General features: G+C 44.4%; 1 protein-coding gene across 2 annotated transcripts in view; it reads left to right on the plus strand.

The window, feature by feature from the left end:
- ephb2a (eph receptor B2a) overlaps window positions 1-17,332 on the plus strand; it is a 57,868-nt gene extending 40,536 nt beyond the window's left edge. For both annotated transcript variants that reach the window (XM_041946163.1, XM_041946162.1), the window contains 8 exons: window positions 4,963-5,027; window positions 5,215-5,337; window positions 11,081-11,328; window positions 13,710-13,925; window positions 14,950-15,099; window positions 15,716-15,909; window positions 16,018-16,173; window positions 17,224-17,332. In XM_041946163.1, the coding sequence (XP_041802097.1) occupies window positions 4,963-5,027; window positions 5,215-5,337; window positions 11,081-11,328; window positions 13,710-13,925; window positions 14,950-15,099; window positions 15,716-15,909; window positions 16,018-16,173; window positions 17,224-17,332 (1,261 nt within the window). The remainder of the gene's footprint in view (window positions 1-4,962; window positions 5,028-5,214; window positions 5,338-11,080; window positions 11,329-13,709; window positions 13,926-14,949; window positions 15,100-15,715; window positions 15,910-16,017; window positions 16,174-17,223) is intronic.
- The last annotated feature ends 733 nt before the right edge of the window (window positions 17,333-18,065 follow it).

Here is an 18,065-nt window from a genome sequence, read left to right on the forward strand (position 1 = left end):
GTTGATAACATGCCACCACAGGCTCAGAGGGGAATAGCACCAGCATATCATAACAAAATATTGGAATATGAACGAGTTTCACCGCAGATTATGCGTTTATAGAGGCTACGCACGGGTGCCCCGATTACTCGCATTATACGGATATACGCGCCGCTCCTCTGGGGCTAATTTCTTCAAAACGACTCCAAATGCCACCAAAGTTGTCTGGGTGTCTAAATGGTCATATTTAATGCTAGAAATAAAGTCCAGGTTGTAAAAAACGATAGTTATCCTTCAACAAACTTACTAACACACCCCAATTGCATATCTCCTTTCACTTGTGAACAGTCAAAATCACAATAGTGTTCAACCAAAAGACCAAGCAGTCCCAACTGTCACAGCCAAACTAGGACTTGAACCCAAATGCACGACTCCGGAGACAAAGTACAAACAAACAATCTTTAATGACGAAGTATCAAAGGAAAATCACTCTGACAGAGGAAAATCTAACTACCCTAATAAACAAGAATCGCTCTCAAGCAGGAAAAACTGCAACCAAAAATCACTCTTTCGAGGAAGACAACTATGACAAAGGAAAAAGGTAAGGCAAAGTATCAAAATAGCACAAGGCAAGACTATGGCAAAAAACAAGGCAAAGTATCAAAAGAATACCAAACCTGAATTCACAAATGTGGCATGGACTGAAGTAGGTTCATACTTCACGTGACAAGACAAACTGGCACAGGACAAAGGGGAACACACTAGGTAACAAGGAACAGGCGGAAACAATCAGGGCGGGATAGACAATCAGACAGGCGGGAAGGACACCAGGAAGTCAAGGGTCTGAAACGAGAGGAGAGTTAGGTTTCACAATAAAACAGGAAGCCACAAGACAACATAGACACAGGACAAGAAACTAAACGCAACCTAACATGATTTCTTGGACATGACAGTACCCCCCGCCCTCTAGGGACGGCTCCTGATGGACCAGGCAGCTGAGGGTGACAATTGTAGTCCACTATGAGGTCAGGGTCCACAATGAAGCTTGCAGGGACCCAGGATCTGTCCTCCGGACCCTAGCCCTCCCTGTCCACCAGGAATTGCCTGCCCCAGCCCCTGTTGCGCGCTGCCAGAAGGGCCTTGACGGAGTAGACAGGACCACCGTCAACCATCTAGGGGCTCCGGATATGGACCCACAAACTGTGAAGCCAGTTTCCTAGAGACAACAGGGAGAGGCAAGTCCCGTGTAGAGAGCCAGACCTTCTGGCCAGGCTCATACGTCGGAGCAGGTCGGCACCTCCGATCTGCAGCCTTCTTCATGCAGACCATACTGCGCAGGAGGACCTTGCGGGCAGCTGCCCAGATGCAGTGGTAACGTTGGACTATGGCGTTAGCCGTTGGGACAGTGATCTCCTTTTCTGTCTCTGAGAAGACAGGGGGCTGGTAGCCGAAGACACGCTGGAACGGTGACATGCCGGTGGCCGAGGTGGGGAGGGAGTTGTGCACCAGATTCTTGCTCCAGGAAGCTGGGTTCTGCGACACCAGGCATAGAAGGCATGTCTCTAACTCCTGGTTTAAATGTTCTGTCTGGCCGTTTGATTCCGGGTGAGACCCAGAGGTGAGGCTGACAGTGGCTCCGATTGCAACACTCCTTCCAGAATCTGGAGATGAACTGGGGCCCCCGGTCTGAAACAATATCCTTAGGAAATCCATGGATACGAAACACATGAGTCATCATAATTTCAACTGTTTCTTTTGCAGAAAGCAGCTTGGGCAAAGCAATAAAATGAGTCATCTCAAAAAATTGGTCAACCACTGTGAGGACATTGGTGTTACCTTCAGAGACCGGGAGCCCTGTGACAAAGTCGAGGGAGATCTCAGCCCAGTGAGTGGCTGCAGCAACTCCATCTGAGCTCTGGAGGAGCTCTTGTTGCGGGCGCAGATGTAACACACATACTCCAGTACTCCCAAACCTCCATGGGGTGCCACCAAAACCTCTGGGAAATGGCATGCATGGTTCTTTTGACTCCCGGGTGGCAGGTGAGCAGTGAGGTGTGAGCCCAATGGATCACCTGTGGATGCATATCAACATGGACAAGCAAGCAATTCGTCAGACAACCACTAGGTGTTGGATTCTCACCATTAGCTTGCTTCACCTCAGATTCTATTTGCCAACTCACCGCTCCTACTATATGGTTGGTAGGATGGGCTCAGGTTCCCTGACAACACAAAGTCAAAATGATTAAAAAAACAATGTCCCCCTGTCTTGACGTGAGTTCAGTCCATTAGCCTTGCAAATATGTTCAAGATTCTTATGATCAGTCCATACGATGAAAGGGTGCTGGGCACCCTCTAACCAATGTCTCCACTCCTCCAGAGCTATTTTGACAGTCAACAAGTCATGGTTCCAAACATCGTAGTTTCTCTCAGCCGACGAAAGCTTCCGAGACAGGAAGGCACATGGGTGAAGCTTGTTGTCCTTTTCAGAGCGCTAGGAGAGAGCCGCTCCCACCCCGTTATTGGAGGCGTCCATGTCCACCACAAACTGCCAGGTGGGATCAGGAACTGTGAGGATGGGAGCGGTAGTGAACCATGCTGGTGCTGGAAGGCCTCCTCAGCTTGAGAGGACCACAGGAAAGGAGTCAGTGGAGATGTGAGTGCATGGAGGGGTGCGGCTATGGCGCTGAAGTCTCTGATAAACCGTCTGTAAAAGTTAGCAAATCCCAAGAATTGCTGAGCCTTTTTGCGGCTGTCAGGCGTAGGCCATTGAGTCACAGCGCTAACTTTAGCCGGATCCATTTGCATCTTTCCAGAGGCTCTGATGAATCTTATCTAGTGGCCGATGCATAGCCGGAGAGACCCATCTTTTTTCCCCACAAAAAAGAACCCTGCCCCAGCTGGAGATGAAGAGGGACAAATAAGGCCAGCCTTTAAAGAGGACTCAATATATTCAGTCATGGCCTTCTTCTCAGGGATTCTTCTCAGAGATAGAATACAATCTACCCTTGGGAACTGGGGCCCCTGTGATCAAGTCAATGGGACAATCATATGATCTGTGAGGAGGAAGAGAAGTAGCCTTACTTTTGCTAAAACTCACCCAGATCATGGTAACACCTCAGGACTAAAGTCAGGTCAGGAGTCTCAGTGTCTGTGTCAAAATTAATAGAGGCAGCATTAAATACAGTCTTCACATTCAAATCATGACATGACATTAAACACTTGTCTGTACAACTCTCAGCCCAGCTCAAAACCCTCCCAGTACTCCAGTCAATGTGTGGGTTATGTTCCTTTAACCAAGGAAACCCCAGAATAAGAGAGTACTGGGTAGAGCTATACAAATGAAAACACATGAGTTCATGGTGCTATGTCCCGTCGTGTCTGTGGAGTTGTTTGTTTCACTGGCGTCATGTTTTGTTGTGCACGTGCTGCTTTATTGTGAAATCTTGCTCTCCTCTCGTTTCAGACCATTGACTTCCTGGTGTCCTTCCCGCCTGTCTGATTGTCTGCCCCGCCCTGATTGTTTCCACCTGTTCCTTGTTACCTCATGTATATATAGTCTCCCTTTGTCCTGTGCCAGATTCTCTTATGAACAATGTGATCCTTGTCAGTCCAGCTTTGTTACCTTGAAAACCTTGATTACCCTAGAGAGTCCTTTGTTTCTGAGTATTTTGAGAATAGAGAATTGTCCTTAGCGTCTTTTGTTGTATTTTTGACTATTACATACCTTTTGTTCCCTTTTGTACTTTGAGAGTCTTTTTATTATTAAAACCGGCCTTGAGCCCTTTTTCTTACCCAGGTGTTTGAGTCGTGCATTTGAGTCCAGAACCTTGTGCTTGAGCGCTTGTGATACATGGTGGTCATCGATGATTCCTGTCAGTGGTTCAGTCTTGTGAGTCACCTTGAATAGCAATCTCCCATCAAGAGCACTGGCCTCTATTGGCTGGGCTAATTGTTCTGCTTTCAATTTAAGTTTCATGGCAAACTCCCAGTCCATGAGACTCTCATCAGCCCCTGAATCAATGAGTACCTTATGAGAAACTGTGTTAATGCTCGGGTAGAGAATTCAGCGGAGGAGAAACGGCTCACGAGTACCCTCCTGTCTACTGGCAAGCCTGCTCTTTTGCTGGACACGCTGCGAGGAGATGACCTTGGAGAAACACCTGCCTTCCTGCAGCCGGCAACAGCACTCCTCTGTGAACAATTTGGCACGTCCCAGTTGCATGGGCTCCTCTTCCTCCTCGGAGGACACCTACCTCCATGGAACCGGTGATGGGAAGCGCGAGGAACTCCGCCGACTGGGAGTAGTAGCTGCAGTGTGACCCCAGCGGTGACCAGCCGATAAAGTTTGTTGATGCTCCTGTACACGATTGATAACCCTAGCTATTACAACTGGCAAAGAGTCAAGGTCCGATGGCAGATCAAGGGGCACTAACAAGCCTTGAATCTGGTCAGAGAGTCCCTTAAGAAAGACATCATTAAGGGCCGTGGCATTCCATCCGCTGTCTGTCGCTAAGGTGCAAAAGCGGAACAAACAGTCCATAGCTTGTTTGATATTACTCAACTCATGTGCTTTCTTTCGGTCGGACCAGAGAGGATCAAAAGCCCTCCTCAGAGCCTGTTTGAATTCATCGAGGGATCCACAAATCGATGAATCACGGGACCACTCTTGCCCTCCCAGTGAGATGAGAAATAAATGCCACTTTGGACTGTTCTGTAGGAAAGGCTGATGGCAAGTGTTTGTAATGCATTTCACAGTTAACAATGAAAGGTCGGCATTCTCCAGACTCACCGAATGTGGCATGGGCTGGCGTAGGCTCAGACTTCACGAGACAAGACGAACTGGCACAGGAGAAAGGGAAACACAGACTATATATATATATATACACAAGGCATTTTTCCAGAGCTTCATCAGCGCATGGAATTGCTCATTTCATGAAGATGGATATGTTGACGTGCAAACCTCTGTGTGTTTATCCCCAGCAGGAGAAGCTCAGACAGACCAGAATCAGACTATACAGACAAACTCCACCATTACACCAGTGGTCACAGTAAGTAACATTTTACTGCACTAAGTATGTTGTTGGAAGACCGACAGCCAATAACAGTGATGTTTCATTTAGCTTAGTTTGGTTTGGCTGAGTATGTAAACAATGTGGGATCTATTTGCTCTGTTTATTATTATTATTATTTTTTGTGTGTAAAGCTGTTGCTGCCTCTGTTATCTCTTTGTTGAAGTGTCACCAGGAATGAAGATCTACATTGACCCCTTCACATATGAAGACCCTAATGAAGCAGTCAGAGAGTTTGCCAAGGAGATTGACATTTCTTGTGTCAAGATTGAACAAGTTATTGGTGCAGGTAAAGGACAACATTGCATGATGAAGGAAATTATTCCAGTAATCCGAGAAAGACAGTGAGGATTTCACAAAGTTGCCCATTACTAGAAATATTGGATCACTTCATAAGAGCTCTGAAAATATCCAATGCTTAGTACAACTCCATGTCCAGTGTGATAATTTGCAAAACACTGAAACCTCATATTTAATTGAAAGTAGCACAAAGACAACATCTCGATCTCGATTGAGAAATGTCATTGTTTTTGAAAAATAAATTCTCATTTAGAATTTGATACCAGCAACACATTTCAAAAAAGTTCAGACCAGGTCATGTTTACCACCTCTTCTTCGCCTCAGTCCATCTTAAATGAGCTCAGGACCAGAGGAGAATGTCACGGATCAGGTTCAGAGGCCCAAACGCGGACAAAGACACAGCAGACCGTTGCGTCCAAATGAAAATATTTATTTACAATCACAAGAGCAGAGTTCTTAACAGGCTTGACCTGTGAGACATGAAAGGTCGGGTGAATTTTCATGGTGGAAGGGAGTTTCAACCGAACCGCACTAGGGTTCACAATCTTTTCTATAGAAAAAGGACCCACAAATCGAGGAGCCAGCTTCCTAGATTCAACCTTAAGAGGAAGATCTTTAGTCTTTAACCAAACCTCTTGTCCCACAGAGTAAACAGGAGCAGGGGCACGGCGACGGTTGGCCTGGTGCTCCATCCTCTGGTTGGAGCGAAGTAGTGCTGCTCGAGCCTTAGCCCAGGTTCTTTTGCTTTGCCTGATGAAGGCTTCCACAGAGGGGACAGAGATGTCTTGCTCCTGTGAGGGAAACAGTGGGGGTTGATAACCCAGGGAACATTGGAAGGGGGATAGACCAGAAGAAGAATTAACCAACGAGTTATGTGCATATTCCACCCAGGATAATTGGTCACTCCAGACTGAGGGGTTTTCAGAGACTAGGCACCTGAGGAAAGTTTCAAGAGACTGGTTAGCGCGCTCAGTTTGACCATTAGACTGGGGATGAAAACCAGATGTTAGACTCACAGTAGCTCCCATAGCTGAACAGAAGGATTTCCACACCTGAGAGGTGAACTGAGGTCCTCTGTCAGAGACAACATCTGAGGGAATTCCATGCAGCCTGAACACATGATGGATCAACAGGTCTGCAGTCTCTTTGGCTGATGGGAGCTTCGGCAGGGCAACGAAGTGGGCAGCCTTAGAGAAACGATCCACAATGGTTAAGATGGTGGTTTTACCTTTAGAGGCTGGGAGTCCAGTGATGAAATCCACAGCGATGTGGGACCAGGGCCGTGAGGGAACTGGCAAGGGCTACAAAAAACCAGCACTAGGTTGGCTAGAGGTTTTGTTCCGGGCACAGGTGGGGCATGCAGCTACGAACTCCCGAGTGTCTTGCTCCAACGTGGGGCACCAGAATCTTTGTTTCAGAACATCCAGGGTCCGGGAGGCACCTGGATGGCAGGTGAGACGGGAGGCATGGGCCCATTGGAGGACCTGGGAACGGACAGAATCTGGAACAAACAGAGCATTATTAGGACCATTACCAGGATCAGGGTGTTGGTCTTGGGCTTGGCGAACCTTGTTCTCTATCTCCCATGTTAGGGAGGCAACCAGACAGGTTGGGGGCAGGATGGGTTCTGGGTCTCTGGAGAGTTCGCCACTAGAGAACTGGCGAGAAAGAGCATCAGGTTTAATATTACGTGAACCCGGGCGGTATGTTAGTGTGAATCTGAACCTTCCAAACAACAAAGTCCACCGGGCCTGTCTAGAATTCAGTCTCTTGGCAGAGCGAACATATTCTAGATTTTTATGATCTGTCCATACAATGAATGGTTGCTCTGCCCCCTCAAGCCAGTGACGCCATTCCTCTAAAGCTAGTTTCACAGCTAATAATTCTCGGTTTCCCACATCATAATTTCGTTCAGCCGGTGATAGGCGGCGGGAAAAGAAAGCGCAGGGATGAAGCTTATTGTCTTTGGGGGATTTCTGCGAGAGTACTGCTCCTACTCCTGTGTCAGAAGCGTCTACCTCAACCACAAACTGAAGATGGGGATCTGGCTGAATCAGGATGGGGGCCGTGGTGAACCGCCCCTTAAGGGAGAGAAAGGCCTGGTTAGCTTCAGGGGTCCATAGAAAGGGACAGGATGTGGAAGTCAAGGCTGTGAGGGGAGCTGCGACCTTACTGTAGTCTCTGATGAACCGGCGATAAAAGTTAGCGAAGCCCAAGAACCGCTGCAGCTGTTTCCGTGTCTCGGGCTGAGGCCATTCAGAGACGGCTGACAGCTTAGCAGGATCCATCTTGATTTGCCCCTGAGAAATGATGAATCCTAGGAAAGACACAGTGGATGCATGAAACTCACATTTCTCAGCCTTCACAAAAAGGCGGTTCTTAAGTAGGCGTTCCAAAACCAGATGGACATGTTGAACATGCTCCTCTTGATTCCTGGAATAGATCAGGATATCATCCAAGTACACAAACACGAAGCGGTTTATCATGTCTCGGAGTACATCGTTGATTAGGCTCTGAAAAACAGCAGGGGCATTCGTGAGTCCAAACGGCATGACCAGATATTCAAAATGTCCAAGTGGGGTATTAAAAGCAGTTTTCCACTCATCTCCCTCTTTGATCCGAATGAGGTGGTAGGCATTTCTTAGGTCCAATTTGGAAAAGATGGTGGCACCGTGCAAAGATGTGAAAGCAGAGTTTATGAGAGGAAGTGGATAAGTGTTCTTTACCGCTATGTCGTTCAGTCCCCGGAAGTCAATACATGGCCGAAGAGTCTTATCCTTCTTGTCTACAAAAAAGAAACCGGCTCCAACAGGTGATGAGGATGGACGGACAATTCCTGCTGCTAGAGAGTCTTTGATGTAGGTTTCCATGGCGGCCTGTTCAGGTTTTGACAGATTATACAGTCTACTACTTGGCAGAGTAGCTCCTGGTAATAATTCTATTGCACAATCATAAGGTCGATGGGGGGGCAAGGATAAGGCATCCTCTTTGCTGAACACAGCAGCAAGATCATGATAAACCTTCGGAACATTAGTCAGGTCAATTGGCTGGGGAGGAGGTTTTGGGTTTTCAGAGGCTGGAGTTAGTGCAGAACGGAGGCAGTTAGCATGACAAAATGGACTCCAGGATTTAACCTCTGCTTTGCACCAGTCAATAGAGGGGTTGTGCTTAACTAGCCAAGGATAACCCACAACTACTAGAGGATGTGTATTTTCAAGCAAATGAAAAGAAAGTGTCTCTTGGTGATTACCTGCCATTAAAAGATTAACTGGAACCGTCTTCCTCCGAACCATGGCTAGGGACAAACCGTTCAGAGACCGTGCCTCCAGAGGTGTCTCCAGGGGAACAGAGGGTATCTGAAGTTGTCTGGCAAGCTTGCAGTCTAAAAAGCCGGGTCTTTTGCTGTCTTCTTGGGGCAGGAAGAGATGTAATGTCCCGCTGCTCCGCAGTAGAGACAGGAATTTGTTGCTCTCCTCTGGTCTCTCTCCTGCTGCGTAAGCCGTGCTCTGCCGATCTCCATGGGTTCAGGGGTGGACTCGGGTGGTTGCAGGACCTGGGGATGCAAAGAGGTGGGACTGGGATGCCGAACTGGGACTGGATCTGTTCGCTGGATGCGCTCCCGTCGTCTCTCCCTCAGACGATTATCCAGACGAATAGCTAGGGAGATCAGTTCATCCAGATCCTTTACCTCATCACGTGTGGCGAGTTCATCTTTTAAACTTTCTGTTAACCCTCTGTAGAACGTTCCTTGGAGGGCTTTGTCGTTCCACCCACTCTCCGCCGCCAGGGTCCGGAACTCCACGGAATACTCCGCCACACTCCGTGCTCCCTGTTTCAGAGAGGTCAGACGATTCCCTGCCTCACGTCCGCGAATTGGGTGGTCAAAAACCTTCTTCATCTCTGAGATGAACTGAGGATAGGAAGCACAAACGTCACCTTGTCTTTCCCACACAGCAGTGCCCCAATCTCTTGCAGATCCTTTCAGTAGCCCAATTAAATAAGCTATTTTTGCTTTTTCGGTGGCATACGATAAAGGCTGAAGCTCAAAAACCAGAGAGACCTGTGTTAAAAAGGCCTGGCAGGAGCCTAAATCTCCTGCGTAACGTTCAGGGACTGGAACAAAGGGTTCACGGAGTAGCTGAACTGAGGCCTGTGGGGCATCGGCAGCTGCTACGCCAGAGCTACTAGCGGTAGCGGGGGGATTAAATGGAGAAGCTGAGGGCGTTAAGGTGGACAATTTACCTGTTAATTGTGAGACTTGATTTATCAGTGTGTTAGTAGTCGTGATGAGGTTTTTAATCAAATCATCGTGCTGACCTAGTAAGGCTCCATGACTATCCATAATATTCTGAACCACCTCATTAGTGGACGCGCCATCAGCGCTGGTCCAATTGTCCGCTGAGCTCATCATGGCCAGTCCGTACTGTCACGGATCAGGTTCAGAGGCCCAAACGCGGACAAAGACACAGCAGACCGTTGCGTCCAAATGAAAATATTTATTTACAATCACAAATGTAACACAGGGAGTGGTGGTCAAAACTACAAAACAAAGCTACCTGTGCTCACTAGCAACTTGGCGAAAAAACTACCAGAACACAAAACTAGAATGGAGAACTGAACAGGTTAACAAGGCTAATAAACTAAGGATCCTATAAAGGCTGAACTGAAACAATCAACAAGAGATCAGAGCTTACTGACAGACAGATACGGGGAATGAGAGGGAGTACACCCAGGGCTGGGTGGCGTGGCAGTGTGGCTGTTGCTGGCTTGTAATAGAAGGTGGGTGAAGGCAGTTTCCAGGCAGGTCAACCAGAGGCAGATGAGTGTGGCAGGAGGGATCTTCAGGCGGCAGAGAGGGTCGGAACTAGGCAGAGAGAAAGCAGGGTTAACAAACAGGATTTTCGGAATGCGAGTCAAAGTTACCAACAGAGCCAGGGTGCACTGACTGGAGGTTGTTTATGGACTGGCGTCGAGTAGTGGTCTGCAGGAATCTTTATACAGGCTGGAGAATGCTTCAATGAGGTGACCACTCCCCGCCGCGGCTGGAAACAATCCTCTGATTGGGATGAGCTGCACCTGCCCTCCACCAGCGTGCCAGTCATGCTCACACTGCCAGGGAAAGAAGGGAGGGAGAGGTACTGCCACTAGATGGTGCCAGAGGTGGAGGGCATGACAGAGAAGGCAGCATTTCTGTTTTATATACAGTTTTACATGGTAATGTTTCAACAAACTGTGCTCACAGACAGAGCCCATGCAGTGATGCCACAACCGACTACAGAGACCCAAACTGTTGACCAGATGAAATCGTACATCAAGCAAGAATGGGAAAACATTTCACTTTCAAAATGACAGCAATTGGTCTCCCAATTTCCCAAACACTTACAAAGTGTTGTTAAAAGAAAAGATGATGCAACAGAGTGGTAAACATGACCTGGTCCAAACTTATTTGCCGTGTTGCTGGCATCAAATTCTAAATGAGGATAGAATTTTCTAAAACAATGAAATTTCTCATTTCTCACCTATTATAATCCTTTATCAACCCCATAGTGTGGCAATTTGCAATTTAACTGCCGCAAAGTAAGAAGGATCAGTGAAAAAAGCAATATATGAAAGGTAAGTAAACAATAGAAGTCTAAAAAGTGAACAATGGTTGAGTTAGGTTAAGATGTGATTTGAGTGTGTTTTTTTTAATGTCAGTTACCTTCCACTGACTGCTCTTGTCTTCCTAACAGGAGAGTTTGGAGAGGTGTGTAGTGGAAACCTCCGGCAGCCAGGGAAGAGAGAGACCCTGGTGGCTATTAAGACACTGAAGGTAGGCTACACTGAACGCCAGAGACGAGACTTCCTGAGTGAGGCATCCATCATGGGCCAGTTTGACCACCCCAACATCATCCATCTGGAGGGGGTAGTGACCAAGAGCAGCCCTGTGATGATCATCACAGAGTTTATGGAGAATGGATCCCTCGACTCCTTCCTCAGGGTAAATGAGATACACTTATTAGTGACATAGTTGCCACCCAGCCACTGATCATGATCTGCTCATTCATTCCAAAGCAGAGCCTAAAAAGTGAGTTTTGAATATGAGTGAAGCCCAGCTAATGGGCCTTAGGGCTATATTACACCAGGGACAGTTCAACTTGCCTTCTTTCACCGACAGTCCCGTGGTGTAACTGCTATCCCCCAGTCCAGTTTTATGAGAATCTTTTCAGCCTGGGTCCAGTAGATTCTCACTTCACCAATACTCTACAACTTCAGCAATCAATGGCAAAAACTTCAAAGCCACAACCTCTGTGAGCCATGGGTAACATCAGAGAGGGATCTGCTACCATTCAGTTACAATCTCAGAGGATCCACTCAAGGAAGAGAGCCTACATTAACATATAATCAAATACAAGTAATTCCTCCTGAATTTCCACTCACTCAACTACATAACACACTGCATTCAGCACAGTTATCCCTGCACTGGTTAGGTATCAGACTTCTTAATGCAGTCTGCAGTACTTTCTCCCAACAGATCCTCGCTATAAATTCTCTTGTAAGCCTTGAGATTCTCACTCTACACAAAGGACAGCAACAGGTGTCCATGTTTGCACTATCCCTCATTCACCCCAACAACCCTATTTCTGGTAAAACCTGGAATGCCAGGTTCTGATTTTTCCATCCTCCATTTTCATTGTTTCTGTGAGACACAGAATTGTCAAATAATCTTTCGGCTAACTCAATTAATGTATTTTGACCTCACTACAGTGACTTCCATCCGTTACTGCCACTGTTTGCATTAGAGGCACTGGGTTACCAGTCATACTTCTCATTCCAGCAACCTCTCTCTGTTTCCATCATGGGCACCGGATTGCCGGTTATTCTTTCAGATATCCTGGCCTGTCTTCAGTAACTTCTTGACATCTCCTTGCACAGCACTCGGTTGCCAGTTACTCATTTTACTATTCTAGCATCTCTTCAGTAACTTCATGGTATTGCTGTAAACCTGTAAAAAATTTGACTTTCAGGTTTTGGTTCAAATTGAATTTGTGCTTTTGGCATATCACTTATATATTGCCAAGCAACCTCCCCTGACCTTGGTCAATCTTGTACCCTGAAGGGTTCTCACCATGTGTCTACAAATTTATTTAATTTTATTTCACTCCCTCCACCATGTCAACTGCCAATCAAGTTACAGATCCCTTCAATAAAATCAATCTGCTCAGACTTTAAAGACATGTGCAATGACTTTTAGGGGTCTGCTGAGCCCAAAAACCATGGCTGATCCTACCCAAAGCCTTCCCCACACCACAGCCATCAACCTGCAACCATTCCCATCTGCCACTCCTTACTCACGCATTTCTTTAGTCAATGAAGATTTATTCACATCTCAGTTGACAATGTTTAATAGCAAACTCTGAACACTCACTTTAGAGTAAGACTGCAGATTAAATCAGCAAATTACATGCCAATCTAGTGTTAAAATTTTTATACAGTACATTTTGTCAGAGTAGAGAGTGACATAATTGTGGTCCAGGCAAATGGGTCATTGAGATCCAAATTGGAAATGGTTGCATAAATCTACTTCATAAATTTCCTGACAGTCTACCCCAGGGGTCGGCAACCTTTACCACTCAAAGAGCCACAGTAAAGAAAACACGAGGAGCCACAAAACCCCTTTGACATTTAAAATGAATTTTAATTTAATGTAGCATTTTCTTTGCCTTTATGCTATGTATAAACAAACTATAATGTGTTGCATTTGTGAAATCAATGAACGACTGCAGAGAAAACAAATTTCTTGACATTTCTGCTTGCAACAAAAACATTTTGAATCCTGAAAAAAAAGACGTCACGTAAAATAAATGTCAAATGTCTATTGTATTTATGAAAAAAATGCTGTACTTAAGTTATCCGCCGGCAGCAAACCAAAAATGCCTCTGTGTGCCATCATCCTTTTACTGGCATGAAGTCAGCTGTCAAGTCAACCTGAATAATAAAAGGACTATTCCACTGAACAATGAAAAAATATGAATATATGCAAAATAATAGGCAGAGCCGCGGGTTGCTGACCCCTGGTCTACCCATTACTCGTACAACTGAAACGTTGTACTCTTTGAAAACAAATAAAGTTTGTGAAATTAAAATGTAAGGGTCGATTTCAATGGAACTATCCATTACAGAGTAGCTGTCGAATCCTGTCAAATTAATTGATGAGCAATGATGCAGACTACAGATTAGACAAGAACCTTTGTGGAGATCTGATCCAAAGGATATATGTAGTTGATCTCAACAATCCTGTTATTCAGCACAGTGTTCATCATTCATTGATCTCAAAAAGCAAACACTAATTTCCTTTGGTGGGGGGGGGGGTCCTTAAAGCAAAATGACGGGCAGTTCACAGTGATCCAGCTGGTGGGAATGCTGCGTGGCATAGCAGCAGGAATGAAGTACCTGTGTGACATGAACTACGTCCATCGAGACTTGGCAGCTAGGAACATCCTGGTCAACAGCAACCTGGTGTGCAAAGTGTCTGACTTCGGCCTGTCACGCTTCCTTGAGGACGATACTTCAGACCCCACCTATACCAGCGCTCTGGTGAGTCTTCATCATAGACTACAGGGGCCATATTCACAAAGTCTCTTATTTTACCACTTGAAAGTTCTGAAATTTCCTGTAGAAGAATTTCCTTTTAAGAGCTTTTCACAAAGCTGCTGAGAGCAGGGGCAGATCTAGAGAAACATATGGGGTGGCATATATAAATACATAAATAATATAAATACAAATAAATTTATATATATATATATATATATATATATATATATATATATATATATATATATATATATATATATATATTTAGAAAAACTCTGATGTGGTAAGTCTCAGTGAATGTGTATTTCTCACTGACTGTCTGTTTCAGCCTCCAGACAGACCTCCACTCAGAGCTCCCCCCTAGAGGCCTGGAGCGCTTCCGTTGTGTTGTCTGGAAATGCAGTGTTTGTCTCTTGCATTTTTTTGGGAGTTTGCATCGTTTCTGTATTTGCAGTATGGTTGCTTTTAATGTATTTGTTTTGGCATTCTGCGGCATGTTTCTTTTATTTGCAGCATGTTTCCATTGTTGTATTTGTGTTGGATTTCCGTATGTGTTTTCGAATTGGCATCATTTCTGAAGGTGCAGCACATTTCTGCCAATGGAAACGTTTTGGGCTTTTGCATTGCGTTTGCCCTTGTCAGCCCTTGTCAGCCAAAAATTAAAGCTGATCATTAATTACAGCAATGCAAGCTTTCTTTAAGAGTTTAAATTAGTAGAGACCTGTATATATAAATATTCACCAATTTTGCCACTTATGCTCATATTTACTGTGCCAGTGATCCAAAATATCAAGAGTTAATTCAGTAATGATGATTCACTAGGAAAATTCCTTTTCTCTGAGCTGCAGTTTCAGTGCCAACTCTCAGATACTAAGGTTTGAATGAACTGTCACTGGGTTTCTGACTAATTTGGCTTTTTGTTCAATAGATCAAAAGGTTTCTGAAAAAAGTATCAGCAGTTTAATCATACCTGTCTTTCTGTCTTGTCCTTGGTGCCACTGCTGACCCCAATGCTTGTTTTTTCCAGGGAGGAAAGATTCCCATCCGGTGGACTGCCCCCGAGGCCATTCAGTACAGGAAGTTCACTTCCTCCAGTGATTGCTGGAGCTATGGCATAGTCATGTGGGAGGTGATGTCATATGGAGAAAGGCCCTACTGGGACATGAGCAATCAAGATGTGAGTAAAGCCCTATAGAAAAGGCAGGAATTTATATTTTTATTATTTTGACATATTGGAGCTGTCACAGTAGGTTATAACCTTATGTTTTAATGAGTTGCTCTTGGAGCCTAATTCAAAATTCAAACATTTTTTAGCCCCTGTGTAGAATTGTATGTGATTCTATTTATACTTATTTATAAAATGTTCATTTCATCTCATCAATTTATTTTCATTAATAAAATATTAGATACAACAAAATAAAAATGTTGTTTTAAAAAGTTAAAGTATGAGCATATTATCAATAATATTATCAATAATAAATTGTATTGTATCATCCTCAGACTTATTTAAAAATGCTTTTTTTTGTCTGATTTGCCTGAAATAACACCTTCCAACAAGTCTAGTTTTTCCTGTCCTATCTCAATCTTCCCAATCTTGCTGAAGATAACAAGCATATTTGCCAAAATAGCAGCTTTGTCTGATATTAAAGTCACCATTTGGGGCAAGCTATAATGTTGTTTATCTCAAATGCCAACAATCAAACATTGGTTTCCTTTGAATTGTTGTTTTTGTTGTGTGTTTTATCTGTTTAGTGTAGTTCAGTGTTCTGAGACTCTAAATCAAATTCTTGCAGGTTATCAATGCCATAGAGCAGGACTACAGGTTGCCACCACCTATGGATTGTCCTAGTGCACTGCATCAGCTGATGCTGGACTGCTGGCAGAAAGACCGCAACAACCGGCCCAAGTTCAGCCAGATTGTCAGCACCCTAGACAAGATGATCCGCAACCCCAACACCCTCAAGGCCATGACACCACTGTCATCAAGGTATGGAAGAAAAGACCTCCATCACTTCACTCTGTGAATGATTTCCACCCCTCAGAAATGAACTCACAGGCTGTTATGTTCTTCTTTTGTCTTCTCTCTGTCCACCAGTGTTCACTTACCTCTGCTTGATCGCAGCACTCCAGACTTCTCCTCTTTCAGCACAGTGGATGAGTGGCTGGATGCCATTAAGATGGGCCAGTACAAGGAGAACTTTGCCAACGAAGGCTTCACCAGCTTTGATGTGGTTTCTCAAATGACCATGGAGTATGTTAACTACTTTTGCTATACCCACGCTGTTATGAAGAACGATAACACAAAGAGAGATGTGGTCATACTGATCATCCTGATCATTGTTAGTTAGTTGACTGAATAGTTAAAAATCAGGCAGAGTTGACGTTTTGTTTGTAATATAAAACAAATATCTACTATCTATCTTCAAATTATGGAGTGACTTTGGACTAGGCCCAGTGAAATATCAGCAAAGGCATCTTTATCTTCAGTAATGTGATGTGTTCCAAAATTTAATGTTCGACAGATTCAAATCCTTTAGATTTGATTGGATTGCTCAAAACATGGCCCTGTTGTTGTGGATAGGGAGTAATATGGAGGCATTGAGGACTGCGGACCTCCACTCACACCTTCCTTACCCCCATTGTTAAATCATTTAGACAATGAGGGAGAAATTAACTACTAAGACTCACAAGCTAATTGTCAAGAGTAGTTTTATCTGATGGATGGGAAGAGAAAAGAGATGGATATTAATATGAAAATATCCACAAATATTCTTTTTTGACATGCAGTTGTCATATACCAACAAAAAGTAATACAGTATCAGAACTTGGAAAATATATTTTTTATTTCACCTTCTGTAACTAAACTGTGAGCAGATACTTGAAAAAAGTGCGCTAAAGCTTCTTAAAATCATGTTTAAATGAATTGGAGATTGGAGATTGATAATTAAGAAGAGGTTGTTTTTACATCTTTACAACAAAGAGTACTGCCCTTTACTGTCTTACCTTTGACTGAGGTACAATACTGACATCTTAACTGTCAAAACATAGATTAAGTTTTTTTTCTCAAAACATGCAGATGACTTTTGACAGTGTGACTCTGAGTAGAGTCTGAATGTTTTCCTTTCAGACTCCAAACTCCATCTCCACTCACTGCTTCTTTGTAACTAACAACATGTAAAACACACAGACTGTCGTTCAGACTTGGACTTCCTCATCCAGGAAACAATATGTCTAAAAGGATTTCAAATCTTAGTCTAGTGGTAGTACACTGCGATAGAACTGACAAATGGTTTTTCTTCAGGGACATCCTCAGAGTGGGAGTGACGCTGGCCGGGCACCAGAAAAAGATCCTCAACAGCGTCCAGTCCATGAGGGCCCAGATGAACCAGATCACTTCAGTGGAAGTGTGATACTAGGAGCACACAGGCTCTGTTTACTGTATGAAATGGAGTCTGTGTGCCAAGTGAGCAAGTAGCCCCCAACCCTGCATTCTCTTGGAACCTCTGAGGAAGAGTGATGACATACACACAGACTGTGACTGCAATCAAACCTCAGCCTCACCCTCACATTTACAAGGTTCCAGCATTCTGCAGCACAGCACAGATTTTGGGTACTTTTCTGAAAGCCACTGTATGTCCACATATTTAGCGGGACACCCTGTTTTTTTTTATTTGTTATATTAAATGACAACACACCATATTTGGATCCTCACTTATCAACAAGTTAAAACATTCAGTAAGAAATCTGTTTCCAAAATTGGACTTGCACTTTATTTTTTTGTACTAGACTCACTGTTGAAAATGAAAAGGAAAACAGCACAGTAGAATTCAACTACATGTCTACTGCAAAATGCAAGCTTATTTATTAGCTTAATGGTGGAAGTACTTTTTGTTTCACCTTTAGGTGCTTCCTGATAGCAGGCTCTCACTGCTACCTCTAACACAGTGATGTTGGTCTTAAAAATTTTGAGTAAGAGGCAACAGGGCACAATGCTGGTGCCACGGTTGTTTCAGTTCTCAGCAACATTTTCATTGTTACAAACCCCATTTTTGCTACTATTAATGGCAGGCAGTTGTACAGCAATAGACATTAAATGTATATGCTCTATATATTAGTTTTCAGTGTTACTGGTCCACACAGGCT

The sequence above is a fragment of the Chelmon rostratus genome, chromosome 10 (assembly GCF_017976325.1).
Source record: "Chelmon rostratus isolate fCheRos1 chromosome 10, fCheRos1.pri, whole genome shotgun sequence".
Classification (NCBI taxonomy): Eukaryota; Metazoa; Chordata; class Actinopteri; order Chaetodontiformes; family Chaetodontidae; genus Chelmon; species Chelmon rostratus.